Source organism: Macaca nemestrina, chromosome 12 (assembly GCF_043159975.1).
Source record: "Macaca nemestrina isolate mMacNem1 chromosome 12, mMacNem.hap1, whole genome shotgun sequence".
Classification (NCBI taxonomy): Eukaryota; Metazoa; Chordata; class Mammalia; order Primates; family Cercopithecidae; genus Macaca; species Macaca nemestrina.
Genome location: NC_092136.1, coordinates 70,959,072 through 70,980,359, shown reverse-complemented (window position 1 = coordinate 70,980,359; position 21,288 = coordinate 70,959,072). Strand labels below are relative to the sequence as shown.

The 21,288-nt window shown below is 45.6% G+C and overlaps 1 protein-coding gene across 14 annotated transcripts in view; it reads left to right on the top strand.

Moving 5' to 3' along the window:
• LOC105468689 (XRCC1 N-terminal domain containing 1, N-terminal like) overlaps positions 1-21,288 on the top strand; it is a 47,199-nt gene that overhangs the window by 8,058 nt on the left and 17,853 nt on the right. For 11 of the 14 annotated variants that reach the window (XR_011610899.1, XR_011610898.1, XR_011610896.1 and 8 more), the window contains exons 4-10: positions 892-1,033; positions 2,128-2,283; positions 3,968-4,146; positions 14,269-14,351; positions 14,593-14,765; positions 15,554-15,626; positions 18,623-18,750. Coding sequence is in view for 9 of the 14 variants with exons in the window: in XM_071075221.1 (XP_070931322.1) it covers positions 892-1,033; positions 2,128-2,283; positions 3,968-4,146; positions 14,269-14,351; positions 14,593-14,765; positions 15,554-15,626; positions 18,623-18,750 (934 nt within the window). In the remaining 5 variants the exon portion in view is untranslated. Of the gene's footprint in view, positions 1-891; positions 1,034-2,127; positions 2,284-3,967; positions 4,147-14,268; positions 14,352-14,592; positions 14,766-15,553; positions 15,627-18,622; positions 18,751-19,315; positions 21,277-21,288 lie in introns of those variants that run through there. The other 3 variants (XM_071075220.1, XR_011610900.1, XM_071075224.1) reach the window with 3 other exon arrangements.

Below are 21,288 nucleotides of genomic sequence, written 5' to 3'. Positions count from 1 at the left end.
TTGAGACCATCCTGGCTAACACGTGAAACCTCACCTCTACTAAAAGTACCAAAAAAATTAGCCAGGTGTGGTGGCGGGCGCCTGTAGTCCCAGCTACTGGGGAGACTGAGGCAGGAGAATGGCATGAACCCGGGAGGCGGAGCTTGCAGTGAGCTGAGATCACGCCGCTGCACTCCAGCCTGGGCAACAGAGTGAGACTGTCTCAAAAAAAAAAAAAAAAAGCTCTGCTTTTGGCTGGGCGTGGTGGCTCACACCTATAATCCCAGCACTTTGGGAGGCCGTGGTGGGTGGATCACAAGGTCAGGAGTTCAAGAACAGCCTGGCCAAAATGGTGAAACCTCGTCTCTACTAAAAACACAAAAAATTAGCCAGTCATGGTGGTGAGCACCTGTAATCCCAGCTACTCAGGTGGCTGAGGCAGAGAATTGCTTAAATTCGGGAGGCGGAGGTTGCATTGAGCCGAGATTGTGTCACTGCACTCCAGCCTGGGTGACAGAGTGAGACTCTTGTCTCGGAAAAAAAAAAAAAGAACTCTGCTTTCAGAAACCTGGGAATTCTGCTTTGCTTGGTTATTGAGCCTATGGCCTTCAGTAAGTTTCTGAACCTCTCAGCTTCAGTACTGATCTGTTAACTTGGAAGTAATAATAGTAACCACCTAAGAATTGTTGTGAAGATTAAAGGAGGTCATCTGGTAAATGAGATAGAGAAGAATGATACCTGTAAACCACTTGGCACATGATAACAGAATTCCTATGGCCTCCCATCTAGTGCCTTGTCTATCATGTTAGGATGACTGGGACGGTTTGGAGTTTTAGGGACACCTCATTTGTGGGCATCCTTTTTCCCTTGGGCTCAGTGAGATTCCTGATTTTCTCCTCCTCTCTTACTTAGGATCCCAGGTATCCTGTAGAGAACTTGCTAAACCCAGATAATCCAAGGAGACCTTGGCTCAGCTGCCCTCAGGACAAGAGTGGGCAACTGAAAGTAGAACTACAGCTGGAGAGGGCAGTGCCCATTGGCTACATTGATGTGGGTGAGTTCTCTGTGGCCTAGGAACCTCTGAGGAAGAACACAGGAATGATAGTCCCCTCTAACTACTCCAGTTCATTCTGGCTGAGCTGCCTTTATGGAATAAGTTTTACCTGGGTGTCAAAGGGAAATGTGGCCCTTGCCCTTGGAGCAGATCTGTGTGGAGAACTCCAAGGGCTCTATTCACGTAGACTACAATGTGAATGGTGCTCCTCAAATTATGCAACATAACTACCATGCTTTGATCTTAGTGGTTTGGGTAAAACCTTAGGACACTGAGGTAATTATAAATCCCAGCCAGGCACAATGGCTCATGCCTGTAATCCCAACACTTTGGGAGGCCAAGGCGGGAGGATCCCTTGAACCCAGGAGTTTGAGATCAGCCTGGGCAACATGGCAAAATGCCGTCTCTACTAAAAGTTCAAAAATTAGCCAGGTGTGATCGTGCACACCTGTAGTCCCAGTTACATGAGAAGCTGAGGTAGAAGGATCATCTGAGCCCAGGAGGTTGAGGCTGCAGTGAGCTATGATAATGCCACTGCACTCCAGCCTGGGCAACAGTGAGACCCTGTCTCACAAAAAATAAAAATAAATCACAACAAATAGAACCTGCATACACCTGTAAATATCAGTGTCAGGAGGATGCTGGAGAGATGAACTGTGCAAGGATAATCCAAGAAGGCTGAATAGGAGTTTATGGATTGAGAAGATTGACCTTAGAATTCTCTGGAATCTGGAACTGTCAAGTCCACTGGTCTGTTTCGTCAGGACAGAGAGATGTCAGGCTCCCTAGCAAGGAATTAAAAGAGACAGAATTTAGCGCTCTTTACCAGGGCCAGAGGACAGAGAAGCAACAAGTCTCTTTAATCAGGGGAAGGGTTCTGGCTGGAAGGAACATGGTGAATGTGTGACATTGGTATTTAGTGGACTGGAGTCTCATTCCACTCCAGTTACTGGCTCCCTGTGGGACTCCACATATCGATAAACCTTTCTGGCTTTCAACTAGCTGTGAAGTAGAGAAGTGACCTCCTTCCACCCTATTCCTTTGTCTTCAGATGTCTCATCCCTCTTAACCTTCTCTCAACCTTTTGTCCCCAGGTAACTGTGGCTGTGCATTCCTGCAAATTGATGTGGGCCGTTCTTCCTGGCCCCTGGACAGACCTTTCGTCACCCTGCTCCCTGCAACCATGCTAATGTCTCTAACTGATTCAAAGCAGGGGAAGAACCGCTCTGGGGTCCGCATGTTTAAAGATGGTAAAGAGGGCAAAAGCAGAAAAGATGGGGGTGGTCTTTATGAGAAACAGAGATGCAGTACTAAAGAGGGCTGTGAGTGCTATTAGGTGTAGACTGTGAGAGGGAGCCTGTGCAGGGGCTTAGTTATATCTGTTGGGGGCAAAGGGTGGTTAAGGAGTGGTGTGCTTGTGTGTGAGATCTGTGTGCTGAGGATGCATGCTAGCTGGAGAGATGGAGATTTATGAACTATTTATATTTATACATAACTTGTGGTTCGGTAGGGCCCAATATATAGAACACACACACTTGTTGATTATTTTTGTGGCCGGATGTGGTGGCTCACGCCTGTAATCCCAGCACTTTGGGAGATCGGGGCGGGTGGATCATCTGAGGTCAGGAGTTCGAGACCAGCCTGGCCAACATGGTGAAATCCCATCTCTACTAAAAATACAAAAATTAGCCGGGCATGGTGGTAAGCGCCTGTAATCCCAGCTATTAAGGAGGCTGAGGCAGAAGAATTGCTTGAACCTGGGAGGCAAAGGTTGCAGTGAGCCGAGATTGTGCCATTGCACTCCAGCCTGGGCGAAAAGAATGAAACTCTGTCTCAAAAAATAATAACAATAATAAGTTTTTGTGGGTATAAGTGTGGATGTAGGATAGATGTTTTTTGTTTTGTTTTGTTTTGTTTTGTTTTTTTGAGACGGAGTCTCGCTGTGTCACCCAGGCTGGAGTGCAGTGGCGTGATCTCGGCTCACTGCAAGCTCCGCCTTCCGGGTTCACGCCATTCTCCTGCCTCAGCCTCCCAAGTAGCTGGGACTACAGGCGCCCACCACCACGCCTGGCTTTTTTTTTGTATTTTTAGTAGAGACGGGGTTTCACCCTGTTAGCCAGGATGGTCTCGATCTCCTGACCTTGTGATCTGCCCGCCTCAGCCTCCCAGAGTGCTGGGATTACAGGTGTGAGCCACCGCGCCCGGCGGATAGATGTTTATGTAAGTGATGGAAGGCTACATAGTGGTTATATAGTATATAATGTTTACTGAATTCTGTTTATACAAATCTCTGTTCACTAGGCACTACAGAAAAAACATAAGATCTGATTCCTAGCCTCTAGGAATGTACAGTCTCATAAGGATTTGTCTGTTTTTAAGTTGGAAGTATTTGTAATGTTGTAAAGGAAGAGTGACATTGGAGGGGCATATGATTTGGAGGAAGTGAAGTACTGACTGGACAGTGTTAGGAACTAAAGATGTGGAGGGTTTGTGATATCGGAATGTGATACTGTGAGCATGTAGAGCACGTGGTGGTGTGAGGGAGGTTGAAGTCTTATGATCCAGGAAGGGTTGATATATATCTCAGGTAATCCACTGGGCCCTTACTCTGCAGGTAACTTCTTAAAATGAGATATTGATGAGGTCCCTGGAGAAGGAATAGAATTCATGCTGAGAATGGTGTGGAACTGTGACAGAGAAATGATGACGAGAAGGCAAGGGACTGGATATGAGAATGCCCTGACTGGCCTGCTTGGCATTACCATACCCTGAGCACCTGAGCCTAAGGGGACATTTACTGATGACCTCCTTCTTCCTTTTGTTGGAGGTTACTCTCTATAGCTCCTTTCCTTAGTATTAGACCTTTTTGTCCTCTTTTTCTCCCATTTATGCGTTTCCATTCCCCACTTATTTTCTTTCTCTTTTTCCCTTGAGTTGATTTCCTGGCTCCAGCCTCAGGAGAGTTATGGGATCGACTTCGCCTGACCTGCTCCCAACCCTTCACGCGTCATCAGTCCTTTGGTCTGGCCTTTCTACGGGTGCGTTCTTCTCTGGACTCCTTAGATGACTCTGTGTTGGGTCCCTCAGCCCTTGTGAGCTCTGTGCTGAACAAGGTATGTATGATGGTGGAGTGAGGATTTAATGTTTGCCCTTCCTTTGCAGGTTTCTGGTTAAGAAGCTGGTGCTTGTTTGAGGCATAGACACACCCACACATACACACACACACACAAATACAAGTATCAGTGGGCTTGATACCCTTTCTTACAGGTAAGAGTGAACTCCTCTCTCTCACACGAGGAATAAGGAAATGAGTGAGCCTTGGATACAGTATACACAAAACTTTTGGACCATTTGCTCTTTAGCCATAAATAAATTATTCTTGGATCCAAACTTAACTTCGTACTTTATTTCTAAGTTATTGGGTGACTGTAACTTTTATCAGACTTTTCCTTTGAGCACTGTAAGTCCCAAAGCTCCCGTGTAGTTTCTCTGTCATTATTCCCTTAAACAAAGTTATATCTTTACATGTGTGTTCTGCAGTTTCATTTGTTCCCCTGCTTTTCTCCCTGTACAACACAATATAGGCATACCTTGAAGATGTTCCAGATTTGGTTCCAGATCATGACAATAAAGCAAGTCACACACATTTTTTGGTTTTTCAGTGTATATAAGCCAACAATTATCTGAACCTTCAGCGAGTCTCACACTGTTGCCCAGGCTGGAGTGCAATGGTGCGATCTCGGCTCACTGCAAGCTCCGCCTCCTGGGTTCATGCTACTCTCCTACCTCAGCCTCCCGAATGGCTGGGACTACAGGTGCCTGCCACCATGCCCGGCTAATTTTTTGTATTTTTAGTAGAGACAAGGTTTCACCATGTTAACCAGGATGGTTTCGATCTCCTGACCTCGTGATCCGCCTGCCTCGGCCTCCCAAAGTGCTGGGATTATACACGTGAGCCACCGCGCCCGGCCAGCGAGTCGTAATCTTTTTGCTAGTGGAGAATCTTACCTCAGTGTTGATAGCTGCTGACAGATCAGGGTGGTTATTGCTGAAGGTTGGGCTGGCCATGGCAATTTTGTAAAATAAGACCGTTAAGTTTGCCACATCAATCTACTCTTCCTTTCATGAAAGAGTTCTCTGTAGCATGTGATACTGTTTGATAGCATTTTAACTACAGTACAACTTCTTTCAAAATTTGAGTCAATTCTCCCGAATCCAGCCACTGCTTTATCAACTAAGTTTATGTCATAGTCTAAATCTTTTTTTATCATTTCAATAATGTTCACAGCATCTTCACCAGGAGTAGATTTCATCTCAAGAAACCACTTTGCTCATCTATAAGAAGCAACTCCTCATCTGTTCAGGTTTTATCTTGAGATTGCAGTAATTCTGTCGCATCCTCATGTTCCATTTCTATTTCTAGTTCTCTTACTATTTCTTTTTTTTTTTTTTCTGAGACAAAGTCTCGCTCTGTTACCCAGGGCTGGAGTGCAATGGCATGATCTCGGCTCACTGCAACCTCTGCCTCCCGGATTCAAGCAATTCTCCCACCTCGGCCTCCAGAGTAGCTGGGATTACAGTCACACAGCACCACGCCTGGCTAATTTTTTGTATTTTAGTAGAGATGGGTTTCACCATGTTGACCAGGCTAGTCTCAAACTCCTGGCCTCAAGTGATCCACCCGCCTCAGCCACCCAAAGTTCTGGGATTACAGGCGTGAGCCACCACGCCCGGCCTGCTTCTCATACTATTTTGTGTCGCATTTGCAGTTACTTCCTCCCTTGAAGTCTTGAAAGCCCACAAGAGGGTTGGAATCAACTTCTTCCAAACTCATGTTAATGTTGATATTTTGACCTCCTCCCATGAATCACCAGTATTCTTAATGGCATCCAAGATGGTGAATTATTTCCAGGAGGTTTTCATTTGCTTTCCTAGATCCATTAGAGGAATCACTATCTATATGACAGCTATAGCCTTACAGAATATATTTCTTAAATAGCAATGCTTGAAAGTTGAATTACTTCTTGATCTGTGGGCTGCAAAATGGATGTTATGTTAGTAGGCATGAAAACAACATTAAGGCCGGGCGCGGTGGCTCAAGCCTGTAATCCCAGCACTTTGGGAGGCCGAGACGGGCGGATCACGAGGTCAGGAGATCGAGACCATCCTGGCTAACACGGTGAAACCCCGTCTCTACTAAAAAATACAAAAAACTAGCCGGGCGAGTTGGCGGGCGCCTGTAGTCCCAGCTACTCGGGAGGCTGAGGCAGGAGAATGGCGTGAACCCGGGAGGCGGAGCTTGCAGTGAGCTGAGATCGCGCCACTGCACTCCAGCCTGGGCCACAGACCGAGACTCCGTCTCAAAAAAAAAAAAAAAAAAAAAAAAAGAAAACAACATTAAGCTCCTTGTTCATCTCCATCAGAGCTCTTGGCTTAGATGCATTACCAGTGAGCAGAAATGTTTTGAAAAGGAATCTTTCGTTCTGAGTACTAGATTTCAACAGTGGGTTTAAAATATTCAGGAAACCATGCTGTAAACCGATGTACTGTCATCTAGGCTTTGTTGTTCCATTTATGGAGCACAGGCAGAGTAGATTCAGCATAATTCTTAAGGGCCCTAGGATTTTTAGAATGGTAAATGAGCATTGGCTTCAACTTAAAGTCACCAGCTGCATTAGCCCTAAAGAGAGAGTTAGCTTGTCCTTTGAAGCCAGGCATTGACTTCTCTTCTCTGGCTATGAAAGTCCTAGGTGGCATCTTTTTTTTTTTTTTTTTTTTTCTTTTGAGACTGAGTCTTGCTCTGTGGCCCAGGCTGGAGTGCAGTGGCGCAATCTCGGCTCACCACAACCTCCACCTCCCAGGTTCAAGCAATTCTCCTGCCTCAGCCTCCCGAGTAGCTGGGACTATAGGCACACACCACCACACCTGGCTAATTTTTGTATTAGTAGTAGAGATGGAGTTTCACCATATTGGCCAGGCTGGTCTCGAACTCCTGACCTTGTAATCCACCCGCCTCAGACTTCCAAAGTGCTGGGATTACAGGCATGAGCCACCACGCCTGCCCGGCATCTTCTTTCAATAGAAGACAGTTTCATCTACATTGAAAACCTGTTGTTTAGTGTAGCCACCTTCATCAGTGATCTTAGCTAGATCTTCTGGCTAACTTGCTATAGCTTGTCCATCAGCACTTGCTGCTTCGTCTTGCATTTTAATGTTAAGGAGATGGATTTTTCTTCCTTAAACTTCATGAACCAATCTCTGCTAGCTTCAGACTTCTCTTCTGCAGCTTCTTCACCTCTCTCAGACTTCATAGAATTGAAGAGGGTTAGGGCCTTGCTCTGGATTAGGCTTGGGATAAGTGTGTATCATGGCTGATTTGATCTATCCATACTGTTAAAACTTTATCCATGTCAGCAATAAGGCTGTTTTGCTTTCTTATTATACATGTTTTCACTAGAGTAGCACTTTTAATTTTCTTCAAGAATTTTTTCAGCTGGATGTGGTGGCTCACGCCTGTAATCCTAGCACTGTGTAAGACCAAAGCAGGCAGATCCCTTGAGCTCAGGAGTTCAAGACCAGCCTGGGCAACATGGCAAAACCCTGTCTCTACATAAAATACAAAAACTGACTGGGCCCAGTGGCTCATGCCTATAATCCTAGCACTTTGGGAGGCCGAGGCAAGTGGATTGCCTGAGCTCTGGAGTTCAAGACCAGTTTGGGCAATACGGTGAAATCACGTCTCTACTAAAATACAAAAAATTAGCCGAGTGTGGCAGCGTGCACCTGTTGTCCCGGCTACTTGGGAGGCTGAGGCAGGAGAATTGCTTGAACCCGGGAGGCAGAGGTTGCAGTGAGCCAAGATCGTGCCGCTGCACTCCAGCTTGTGCAACAGAGCGAGACTCCGTCTAAAAAAAAAAAAAATTATCTGGGCATGGTGGCACATGCCTGTAGTCCCAGCTACTTGGGAAGCCAAGGTGGGAGGATCACTTGAGCCTGGGAGGCAGAGGTTGCAGTGAGGTGAGATTGCACCACTGTACTCCCCTGGGTGACAGTGAGACCCTGTCTCAAAAAAAAGAATTTTTTCTTTGCATTTACCACTTGGCTAACTGTTTGCCACAGGAGGCCTAGCTTTCAGCCTACCTTAGCCTTTGCTATTCTTTTCTTACTAAAGCAGTCATCTCATCCCTCTTATCCTTCTCTCGTGGCTGTGCTTTCCTGCAGATTGATGTGGGCCGTTCTTCCTGGCCCCTGGACAGACCTTTCATCACCCTGCTCCCTGCAACCACAAAGTGAGAGACATGCCACTCTTCACTTCATTTGAATAGTTAGAGGCCATTTTAGGATTATTAAATGGTCTAATTTTGATGCTGTTGTATCTCAGGGAGTTGGGAAGCCTAAAGAGGGAGAGAGACAGGGGAATGACCAGTCAGTGGAGCACACATACAATGTTTATCAATTAAGTTTGCCATCTTAGGCTAGGCACAGTGTCTCATACCTGTAAGGCTGAGATGGGAGAATCATTTGAGGTCAGGTGTCTCTGAAAAAAAAAAGACCTTGTCTCTTAAAAAAAAAAAAAAAAAGAAACAGGCATGGTGGCACACATCTGTAGTCCCAGCTACTTGAGACTGAGGCAGGAAGATCACCTGAAACCAGGAGTTTGAGGCTGCAGTGAGCTATGATTAGTGCAGCTGCATTCCTGCCTGGGTGACAGAGCGATACCCTGTCTCAAAACCAAAAAAAAGTTTACCATCTTACATGAGCACAATTCGTGGCACCCCCAAAACAGTTACAATAGTAACATTAAAGATCACTGATCACAGATCACTGTAACAAATGTAGTAATAATGAGAAGGTTTGAAATGTGAGAAATACCGAAATGTGAGAATTACCAAAATGTGACGCAGCAACAGGAAGTGAGCACATACTGTTAGCAAAACGGTACTGATAGACTTGCAGCGTTGTCACAAACCTGCCTTTTTTTTTAAGCACACAGTATCTATGAAGCACAATAAAATGAAGTACACCTGTACTCCTAAGATATATGGATTTCTAGCCCTGAGGTTATATCAATTTACTTCGATTTGCTCAACCAGGCTTCTAGTTTTTTTCTTAAGCCTATTCTGACTCCTCTTGCTTTGTTGTTACACTTGTTTATCTTTCTAAGCCAGTACCCTCCATCATATTTCATTCATAAAAAATGAGTGTTTTATCATACAAAGCTAGAGTCATGGAATTTTAGAGATCATCCAACCCCCACCATCTCATTTTCCATCTCAGATAGGAAAACTTCTATATGTTCAGAGTCCTACAGTGAGTCAGAACAGCATAAGGACTAGGTCTCCTGTCCCTACACTCTGCCTACACTACACACTCTGCCTCTTGTGCACACAAGAAACTTTCTTAGAGGTTTCAAACCTTTCACAACCAAAAGAATCCCAGTTCACATGAGCGAACTTCACAAGAGTCAATCCTTTTGAGGTTCCTGAGAAAAAGAAGAGGCAGCACTGGGAAGAGAAAATGAAGTTAGAGCAGAAAGAACAAGAGTAGATCCTTTTGTCGTGCAGTTTTAGGAGAGATCCAGAGAGCTAAGACAAAGTCAAATTTGGTCTTAGACTACTCTTCCATTGTGGAAAAGGCTAAAAAATGTAAAAGGACCGACAGTGGCAGTTCGGTGTGCCCTACCAGGTTCCACTGCTGCAGTGCTAAGAGCTGACATGAGTGGAGCTCCATCTCTGTGATCCTGCCTAGTCAATAAAATGAAGCTCCATGAGATTAGGAACCTGTCTGTCTCGTTCTGTAATGCATTCCTGGCACCTAGAACATTGCCCAGAGCAAAGTAGCCTTTTAGTGTAAATGTTCATTATATAAGTGACCTTTTAAAGGGGAGTTGTAGATAGAGTCACCATAAAACTTATCATCCAAACCAGGACACTTTAAGGGCAAAGGAGAATGCTATTAATAATTACACTAAGTCCAGGCACAGTGGCTCATGCCTTTAATTCTAGCACTTGCGGAGACCAAAGTGGGAGGATCATTTGAGCCCAGAAATTCAGGACCAGCCTGGGCAACATAGCAAGATGCTGTCTCCACAAAAAAAAGTATTTATTTATTTATTTATTTATTTTATTTATTTTTTTTTTTTTTTTGAGACGGAGTCTCGCTCTGTAGCCCAGGCTAGAGTGCAGTGACCGGATCTCAGCTCACTGCAAGCTCCGCCTCCCGGGTTCACGCCATTCTCCGGCCTCAGCCTCCCGAGTAGCTGGGACTACAGGCGCCCGCCACCTCGCCCGGCTAGTTTTTTGTATTTCTTAGTAGAGACGGGGTTTCACCGTGTTAGCCAGGATGGTCTCGATCTCCTGACCTCGTAATCCACCCGTCTCGGCCTCCCAAAGTGCTGGGATTACAGGCTTGAGCCACCACGCCCGGCCTATTTTTATTTTTTTATATTTTTGAGACGGAGTCTCACTCTGTCACCCAGGCTGGAGTGCAGTGGTGCGATCTTGGCTCACTGCAAGCTCCTTCTCCCAGGTTCATGCCATTCTCCTGCCTCACCCTCCCCAGCAGCTGGGACTATAGGCACATGCCACTATGCCCAGATAATTTTTTGTACTTTTAGTAGAGACGGGGTTTCACCGTGTTAGCCAAGATGGTCTCCATCCCCTGACTGTGTGATCTGCCCACTTCAGTCTCCCAAAGTACTGGGATTACAGGTGGGATTACAGGTGGGATTACAGGAGTGCAGTGGCGTGATCACTCACTACGACCTCCACCTCCTGGGTTCAAACAATCCTCCCGCCTCAACCTCCCAGTAGCTGGAACTACAAGTGCATACTACCAGGCCCAAATAATTTTTTTTTTTTTTTAAGACAAAGTCGAGGAGGGCACAGTGGCTCAAGCCTGTAATCCCAGCACTTTGGGAGGCCGAGACAGGCGGATCACGAGGTCAGGAGATCGAGACCATCCTGGCTAACTTGGTGAAACCGCATCTCCACTAAAAATACAAAAAATTAGCTGGGTGCGGTGGCGGGCACCTGTAGTCCCAGCTACACAGGAGGCTGAGGCAAGAGAATGGCGTGAACCCGGGAGGCGGAGCTTGCAGTGAGCGGAGATTGCGCCACTGCACTCCAGCCTGAGCAACAGAGCGAGACTCCGTCTCAAAAAAAAAAAAAAAGACAAAGTCTCGCTCTGTCGCCCGGGCCGGAGCACAGTGGCATGATCTCGGCTCACTGCAACCTTCCACCTCTATTTTTTATAGAGACCAAGGTCTCACTATGTTGCCCAGGCTGGTCTCAAACTCCTGAGCTCAAGCAGTCCTCTTGTCTCAGCCTCCCACTGTGCTGGGATTACAGGCGTGTACCACCACACCCAGCCTCTACAAAAAATTTAAAAATTAGGTGCAGTGACTCATGCCTGTAATCCCAACACTTTGGGAGGCCAAGGCGAATGGATCGCTTGAGCCCTGGAGTTTGAGACCAGACTGTGCAACATAGCAAAACCCCATCTCTACAAAAAACAAATTAGGCATGGTGGTGTACGCCTGTAGTCCCAGCTACTCAGGAGGATGAAGTGGTAGGATCACTTGAGCCTGGGAGTTCAAGGCTTCAGTGAGCTGTGATTGTTCCATTGCACTCCAGCCTAGGCAACAGAGCTAGACCCTGTCTGAAGAAAAAAATAAATAAAAATTAGCCAGGCATGGTGGCCCATGCCTGTCGTCCTAGATACTTAGGAGGCTGATGTAGGAGGATCACTTGAGCCCAGGAGATCAAGGTTGCAGTGAGCCATAATCATACCACTACATTCCAGCCTGAGTGACAGAGTGAGGCCCTGTCTCAAAACATAATAATAATAATTATCATTATTATTTTTATACGGAGACAACAGATACAAGGTAGGACTGTTCCAGGCAAACCAGTACCTATGTTCACCCCAGTTTTAGGATAAACAAAAGTTTCTCAGGGTTCTTTTCCATTTTGGCCATCTACATTACCCTGCACTTCTAGGACCATGGTGGGATGGAGGTCAAAGGGAGTCAGCAACTGCAGAGCCTTGTCAGAAGGGTATTGAACATCAGCAGCAGGGTGAAACATACATGCAGGTACTTTGTGAAACTGTAGCGAAGGAATGACCTGAAACATTTCAGCAAGAGACAGATGGTACCTGTAAGCTGGGATTACAGATTGATGGCACTCAGTTTTATAATTTAGGATGCCTAAAACGTCATAGACTTTTTTCCTAATGAATCATTTTAATTGGTATGTTATAGTGAAAGCAAAACATAGGGCTTTTAACTCTGTGAAACGGGGTTATCATGATCACCAGTTTTCTCGTAAGAAAAGCACAGAGAAATTTAGTGGGGTGACCCAGGTCACACTGCCAAATAAGTCTTGAAGTGGATTTGAACCCAGGCCACTTGATTCCGACTAATCTTTGCTCAGAAGCTAATAATTAATCATTTTATAATAATTAATTTCCTGATAATCTCACTTAGAGTTAAGGTTAAAATAAACTATCTCTACACACCTATCTAGTTACCCTTTCTAGTAGCATTCACTGTAACATTCATGAGACAAGGTAAAGAAAAAATGAAAACCCTGGAAAATTAAAGAAAAAATTTCAGGATTATTGCTAGGTCCAAGAAAAGATTGTAATGGTAATTAGAAAATATTAAAGAGTTAATGAGAATGAAAATACTACTCAACCTTGTAGAATGAAGCCAAAGCCATGCTTTACAAGAAAGACATTTACCTTTAAAATAACCTGTGATAGAAGAATCAGAGTTGAAAATTAAAGACAAAAATTTTTTTACGGTAAGGGAAAAAGGAAATTTATATAAATAAAAAAGGAAAAAGGAATTAGGAGGCCGGGAGCAGTGGCTCACACCTGTAATCCCAGCACTTTTGGAGGCCAAGGCAGGCAGATGACTTGAGGCCAGGAGTTCAAGGCCATCCTGGCCAACATGGCAAAACCCTGTTTCTACTAAAAATACAAAAATTAGCTGGCTGTGGTGGTGCACGCCTGTAATCCTAGCTACTCAGGAGGCTGAGGCACAAGAATCACTTGAACCTGAGAGGCGGAGGTTGTAGTGAGCTGAGATCATGCCACTGCACGCCATCCTAGATGGCAGAGTATGACTGTCTCAAAAAAGAAAAAATAATTAGGGGCCAGGTGCAATGGCACGTGCCTGTAATCTCAGTGGTTTGGGAGGCCGAGGAGGGACGATCGCTTGAGCCCAAGAGTTTGAGACCAGCCTGTGCAACATAGTGAGACCTTGTCTCTACAAAAAAATTTTTTTAATTAGCTGGGCATGGTGGTGTGAGCCTGTGGTCCCAGCTGCTCGAGAGGCTGAGGTGAGAGGATTGCTTGAGCCCCAGAGTTCAAGGCTACAGTGAGCCATGATCCTGCCACTGCATCCCAGCCTGGGTAGAGCAAGACCCAATTTTTTTTTCTTCTTTTTATTTGAGACAGGGTCTCACTCTTGTCACCTTGCTGGAGTGCAGTGGTGCAGTCACAGCTCACTGCAGCCTTGGCTTCTGAAGCCCAAGAAGTCCTCCCACCTCAGCACCTCAGCCTCCCAAGTAGCTAGGACCACAGACATGTACCACCATGCCTGGCTAATTTTTTTATTTTTTTATAGACAGGGTCTTACTATGTTGCTCAGGCTGGTCTGAAACTCCTGGGCTCTAGCAGTCCTCCCACCTTGGCCTCCTAAAGTGCTGAGATTACAGCCACGAATCACTGTACCGAGGCTGAGATCCCATCTCTTTTTTAAAAAGTAGGGGTATAATCACAAATAAATTGAATTTTGACAAAGAATTAAGAAACCAGCATACTACGATATAAATAAAATCTCTATGCAGAAATTATTTGGGAGATTATTGCACATAGACATTTCTGGAGCAAGGAGGTTATAAAATGCCTGTGATAGGTATGGTGGCTAATGCTAGAGACATATCTATATGCATACATACACACACATCTCTTTATAGATGGCTAGAAATTGTGGCTTAAAATTGGTAGGTTTTTAGTTGCAAGTTAACAAAATTGTTCACAAAATAAATCATACTAAAAACTAAACAATATTATTTGATAATATTTAGAAGGAAATAATGAAATAAACGTCCCCAAAAAGTTCAGTCATTTGAGTAGTTTGACAGTTTGAGTAGGCCCTGGCACTAGGTAGCAGTGTCCCCTGGTGGTGAATCTTGGTATTTCATATCTCAATTTTTTTTCCTCAGGGTTCTGATGCTCAGGAGTCTGGTCCTAGCCCCTGGCTAGCTAATCCTTCCATCCGGAGGACATTCTTCCCACATCCCCATACGTATGTACTTGACAGAGTGGAAGTCTCCCAGCCACCTCTCAGGTCTTTCTCCTGGAAAAGAAATGCTATCAAGTCACTGACAAGCACACAAGACCAGCCTGGGTTCACCAAATTAATCACATACTCTAGGCCTAACCCTATCTGTATATTAAACTAGCTTTCTTGCTTAAATGCCATTGACATGAGTGAGCAGAATAAGACCTATATTTCAAGTGGAACCAAGTACTCTCTTTCCCTGCAGGGATACCAAGGAAATTTCGGAGCTCAGGAATATCCTAACACAGATGCAGCCAGGGACTCTGGGGCGTTCAGCCCACATGGTGCTTTCTGCTGCCCGCAGGGTGCCTCCAGTCAGTGTGGCAAGCCCAAAGAACAACCATGCAGAATCAGGTTCCAGTCCTCCAGACAGGGCAGGTGAGTCCACATGACCTGTTCCTTCCTGTCCCTAGCAATGCCCTTCCTCGCTGAATCTACCATTGCTATACAGGGATGGCTCACTAGTGGAACTTCATGTGATAGAAAAGATAATTGTTGGTGTCTTGTTACCAGAAGACAAATCAAATATTGTATAGTAATTGAAAGAGCACTGGCCTAGGAATCAGCAATCCTTATCTCTTTGGGCCTCAGCTGTCTACCACAGAAGGAAAGATGTAGTTTATTATTTTAAGAGAAAGAGACTAGAAGGGAACTCATAATTTTTGGGCACCTACTATAGGCTGGGCCCTGGAGCTATGAAAGCACTTTAAAATATATTAAATGCTATACAAAGTGTTTCATAAATTCAGGATAACCAGACGAATGGAAGTTGATAGTTTTTATTGTCACTCATTTGACAGATATTTATTAAGCATCGTTTGTGCCAGGCTCTGTGCTAGACATCAGGGATACCGCAGTAAATAAAATAGCAATGCTCCTTCCCTAGTGGAGAAACACATGTCAGTGTCACACAAATAAATTTAAATCTTCAAACTGTGATGAGTACTGTCAAGGAAAAGCATAATTGGATGACTGGATGTAGATTAGAGAATCCAGGGAAAGTGCCGCATAGGAATTAGCATTTCATCTAAGACTTGGAAGAGTGAGAAAGGCACACTCTTTGCCTCCAGGCAAAGAGGGTAGAAAGAATATTCTTAGAAGAAGTAACATCACATGTGAAGACTGTTTTGTTTAAGAGCTATATTTAATGAGCATTTCTAATACAGAGCCCAGAGCAGAGGAGCAAAACTCTGAGAATGATGTGGGCAGAATGAAAAGAAGGAAAGTGCAGCACCAAAGGTAAGTAGATCAACATGAAAGACCCAAATCACCTCCCCAAACCTTATTGCCCTTTTGCAGCTGTCCTTACCCCCAGTCTTGTTTCATTAAGGTCAGAGAGTATCCTTGTGTCTGGGTTTAACCTGTGGGTCTAGACCTAAGGGCATTGAAGAAAAGATATCCTTGTCCACATGTTGTCAGGTTTGGAACTAGGCAAAGAGGCAGTCCTGTAGTGAACCAGAATCTGAAGATGAGTATGCTGTATTTCATGGGCTTCATCAAAATCTAAATCTTTGGCTGGGCACAGTGGCTCACGCCTGTAATCCCAATACTTTGGGAGGCCAAGGTGGGTGGATCACCTGAGGTCAGGAGTTCAAGACCAGCCTGGCCAACACGGCGAAACCCTGTTTCTACTAAAAATACAAAAATTAATCAAGTGTGGTGGTACGTTCCTATAATCCCAGCTACTCAGGCTTGAACCCAGGAGGCGGAGGTTGCAGTGAGCTGAGATCACACCATTGCACTCCAGCCTGGGCAACAAGAGTGAAACTGTCTCAAAAAAAAAAAAAAAAAAAATCTGAATCTTTTCTGCTTCAAAGGACACTGTCAAGAAAGTAAAAGACAACCCATAGAATATGGAGGAAAGTATTTGCATATCATATATTCAGTAAGGCTCTTTTTTTTTTTTTTTTTTTTTGAGACGGAGTCTCGCTCTGTTGCCCAGGCTGGAGTGCAGTGGCCAGATCTCAGCTCACTGCAAGCTCCGCCTCCTGGGTTTACTCCATTCTCCTGCCTCAGCCTCCCGAGTAGCTGGGACTACAAGCGACCGCCACCTCACCCGGCTAGTTTTTTGTATTTTTTTTTTTTTTAGTAGAGATGGGGTTTCACCGGGTTAGCCAGGATGGTCTCGATCTCCTGACCTCATGATCCGCCCGTCTCAGCCTCCCAAAGTGCTGGGATTACAGGCTTGAGCCACCGCACCTGGCCCAGTAAGGCTCTTTTATCTAAAATATATAAAGAACCTTTACAAGTCAACAATAGAAAGATACCCTAATTTTTAGAATGGACAAATAATCTGAATAGAATTTTCTCCAAAGAAGATATATAAATGGCTATTAAGCACATAGAAGATGCTCAACATCATTAGCCATCAGAGAAATGCCAATCAAAACCCCACAATGATTATTTCACACCTGCTAGGATGATGTAATAAAAAAGATGGACAATAACAAGTGTTGGCAAAGATATGGAGAAATTGAAACTCTCATACATATTGCCAGTGGGAATGTAAATTAGTGCAGCTGATTGGAAAACAGTTTAGCAGTTTTTCAAAATGTTTATATGGAGTTACCATATGACCTAGCAGTTCAGCTCCTAGGTGTATACTTCCAAAGAATTGATAACAGGTGTTCACACAGAAACTTACAGGCAAATGTTCAGAGCAACATTATTAATAATAGCCCAGAAATCGAAACAACCCAAGTGTCTATCAGCTGATAAATAAAATGTGGTATATCTATGCTGTGGAATATTACTCTGCCATAAAAAAGGAATATAGTACTGATACCTGCTCCAACATGGATGAACCTTGAAACCATACTAAGTGTAAGAAGTCAGTCACAAAAAACCATATAGTATATGATTTCATGTCCAGAATAGGCAATTCCAAACCACTAAAGTAGATTAGCAGTTGCCAGAGTCTGGTTCAGGCTTTCTTTTCTTTTCTTTCTTTCTTTCTTTTTTTTTTTTTTTTTTTTTTGAGACAAAGTGTTGTTCTGGCACCCAGGCTGGAGTGCAGTGGCACAAACTCGGCTCACTGCAACTCCTAGTTCAAGCCTTTCTCCTGCCTCAGCCACCCAAGTAGCAGGGACTACAGGCGTACACCACCACACCCAGGTAATTTTTGTGTTTTCAGTAGAGATGGGGTTTTGCCATGTTGGCCAGGGTGGTCTTGAACTCCTGACCTCAGGTGATCCATCTGCCTCGGCCTCCCAAAATTCTGGGATTACAGGCATGAGCCACTGCGCCCAGCCTGGGTTCTGGGTTTCTTTTGGGAGTAGTGAAAATGTTCTGGAATTACATGGTTGTGGTTACAGAACTCTGTCAATACAGGGTTTTGAATTGAATTTATATATATATAAAAACAATTGAAAATTGACGGAGTTGTGCTTTCTCACTCAGTCTGGAGTGCAGTGGCATGATCTCGGCTCACTGCAACCTCAGCCTCCCAGGTTCAAGCTGTTCTCCTGCCGCAGCCTCCCAAGCTGGGTCTACAGGTGCACGTCACCACACCCAGCTAATTTTTGTTTTTTGTTTGTTTGTTTGAGATGGAGTTTTGCTCTTGTTGCCCAGACTGGAGTGCAACGGGGCAATCTCAGCTCACCACAACCTCTGTCTCCCGGGTTCAAGTGATTCTCCTGCCTCAGCCTCTTGAGTAGCTGGGATTACAGGCGCCCGCCACCACGCCCAGCTAATTTTTGTATTTTTATTAGAGACGGGGTTTCTCCATGTTGGTCAGGCTGGTCTCAAACTCCCAACCTCAGGTGATCCCCCCACCTCGGCCTCCCAGAGTGGTGGGATTACAGGCGTAAGCCACTGCGTCCGGCCTAATTTTTGTATTTTTAGTAGAGACAGGCAAATGTTGGCCAGGCTGGTCTCAAACTCCTGACCTCAGGTGATCCGCCTGCCTTGGCCTCCCAGAGTGCTGGGATTACAGGTGTGAGCCACCACACCTGGCCTTGAATTTATATTTTTAAAGAGTGAGTTTTACGGTATGTGTACTATATTTCAATTAAAAAATAATAACCCAAGGGCAATAATGGAATCTCTGTTCTCAGATGTTCAAAGGTTAAATGTCTTCCCTCAAGTCTGGTACATCAGGTGGGAAAACCAGGACCCCAAACCAGGGTTTCTAGGTCTACATTAACTCTTCTGCATTATTTTTGCTCTGATTCCAGGCTCCTTCAGCCCTTATGGCCTCTTACTAATAGCTGGTCTTTAACTGTTCTTTCTCACAGGCCTGTATCCAACTCTAATTCTCGGCCAAACAGGAGGGAGACAGCAAGAGCAAGGCAAAAAAAACAGCACCGACCCCAGGCCCAAAGCAGTGGTGACCAGGATAGCGGACTGTGCCCGATTTGTGCAGGTAAGATGCTTGTGCACAGGGAGTTGTTGTATGACAACTAGGCATTCCTTGAGGGAGGAATGGGAGATCTGAGAGTACTGCCAAGAAACATTTGAATTTGGAGTGCTGGCTTCTGTCATCTCTGCAGCTCTCAGGTGTGGAACTGTATTTTTAGTCAAGTGTAATTCAAGACAAGTGTGTACTGAGCACCTGTTCACACTGTGCCAGCTAAGCTGAGGAAGGGACATGGGCCCTGCCCTCTGGCGAAGCATGAAACCAAACAATGTAAAACACAATCGGAGAGGGCCTAGAACTTCCTTCGTAACTTTTTCCTATATGTCCAAATGCTGGTTGCTGTTTCAGTCTCTGTTCAAATGGTTCTTCTTTGCCAAGTGTTCTCTTATCTGCCCAGATCATCTTTCCCAACTAAGCTTCTGCAGGATTCTCTGATTCCCTTGGACTTAGCACTTCTCACTGTCTGCTGTGTATCAATGTTATTTGTCTTCATAGCTTATCCAGACTTCTTGGGGGTGACATCCTGCCTGGGAGCAGGCCATTTTGTTTACCTCCTTCTCTCCCCAAATAGGCTCCTTCAGGATTGAGATTCTTCCCCAGCATGCTGCCACTTGTGGAGAGACCTCCCCACCTCACCCAGCTTCTCCTTCCTCATCATCTTCGTCCCAGTCTGTACTGTGGGTGTCCTCCCCAGAAAGTTCACCCCCTGTCTCCTGGGTTCAGTGCCCTATCTGCCAGTTGCAGTTCTCAGCAAGAGAAATAGAAGAGCATGCCAGTATATGTGGGGACTTCCCTCAGGCATGAGCCATGAGGTCCTGTGGTTTTGCCCCACCCTCTAAGACTGAGATGGGGACTGAATAGCTTGAGAGCTGAGAAGGGCTGATGAGGCCGAAGCTCCCTCTCTCCTCCCCTCCACTCATTCCCTCAGGACTCTGCCTGAGGGCACCTCTGTGCCTAGCCTGATCCTCATTCCCAGTTGTCAAGGCTTCTGTGACCATGGCATCTGATTCTCCTAAGGCCAGCTCTGTTCTTTTCCCCCTTGGAAGTCTCCTTGGAACTTTTGGGCCTTGGGACACCATCCAGAATGTCTTTCCCTCTGTGAGTGGTGCACATTCTCATGCCCATTTTCCTGAAAGGAAAACCGAGGCCTAGTGAAGAGCAAATGCTGCCTGACAGATAAAATCCTGTGGTGTGCTGGGAATGTGCATATGGGTTTTGAGCACGAGGCTGACATCCAGCATCTCATGAACTGAGCTCTCAGTCTCCTTTGTGGGCTCCTGTCCTGGGTATAATCAGGTAATGGTGATGCTATGTGACACTAAGCAAGTTATTTATTTTAGCATCCAGAATTAACAGAGAAAAAAAATCTCCCAACCTCCCGCTCACAGAACTGTGATAGGGACCAGATTGGTTAATGAGTAAGGAGTAGTTCTAGGCTTGGCTGTAGAACCGTGGGCAGATCCCATTCCTCATCTACACAAGGAGGTGGTTGGACCAGAGGATGTCAAAGGTTCCCTCAAGCTGTGATATTCCAAATTCTGTTCCCACCTCCTTGAGCAAATATGTCTTCTCTCCCCTTTCCCAGAAGATTTCACTCTGTGGTACTAACACCGGTTCCCCTGGTCCCCAGGGTATAGAGCAGAGGGGGAGCAGCTGGTCCTGCAAAGAGAGGGCCCAGGGCAGGGTTTTGAATAGATAGGAAAGAGGATGCTAGGCACAGTCAAGGAAAAGACTGAGCAGGAGTTCAGTCCTTCGGTCCCTGCCAGCACAGGTGCCTGCATAGGTGGGCACAACCACAGACCCCATCACCGTAAGAAGCCTGCTCCCCTACCTTCTCCTATTCTGCTCCCGTTTCTACCCATGAATAAAACAAAAGATTGGCCCAGAGGCACTGCAGGGGCATCCTAGCTGCCAAGCAGGTGGCAGACATCACTATGTAGGTGGGAGAAGAGCCCCTGGAACCCTGATCTTGGACCCAGAAGAGAAGAGCAGTGAGGATGGGGCCAGGCCTAGTAGAAGAGAGGGACGAGGCAGTGCCAAGGGGGAGAAAGGTCCCCCAAAGCAGGGGAGGGCAAAGCGGGAGGATTGGTGAAGAAAGAGGATATTGGGATTCTGCTGGGGTCCTGGTCAGAACTGAGGGGCTTGACAAAAACCCAGTTCAAAACTCACACAAAACCCTCCTGTGTGGACATGTCCGGGCCTGCCCTTGGGAGAGGCTCTGGGACTTTGAGAGGAAAGAGCATCTGGGAGATGAAGTCAGCAAGAGGGGAGCTGGGTCTGAATAGATCCTGTGCACCTGTATGTGGGGTTAGGCTGCCAGGGCAGCCCACCCCTGCTTTAACCTACCCTTGCTCAAGGTACCCACAGGTAGCCCTGCTGTTGGGGGGCTCCTGTGAGGGTGGAAGTCAAGCTGGGGAAGGGCCCCCCAGTCAAACTCAGCTGAGGAAGGGGCCCCCATTCTCTCCCCAGTGGGGGAAGAAAAGAAAGCCCCCACTGTACAGTCTTGATTTTCCTAACCTGAGAATCTACACAATAAAATGATGA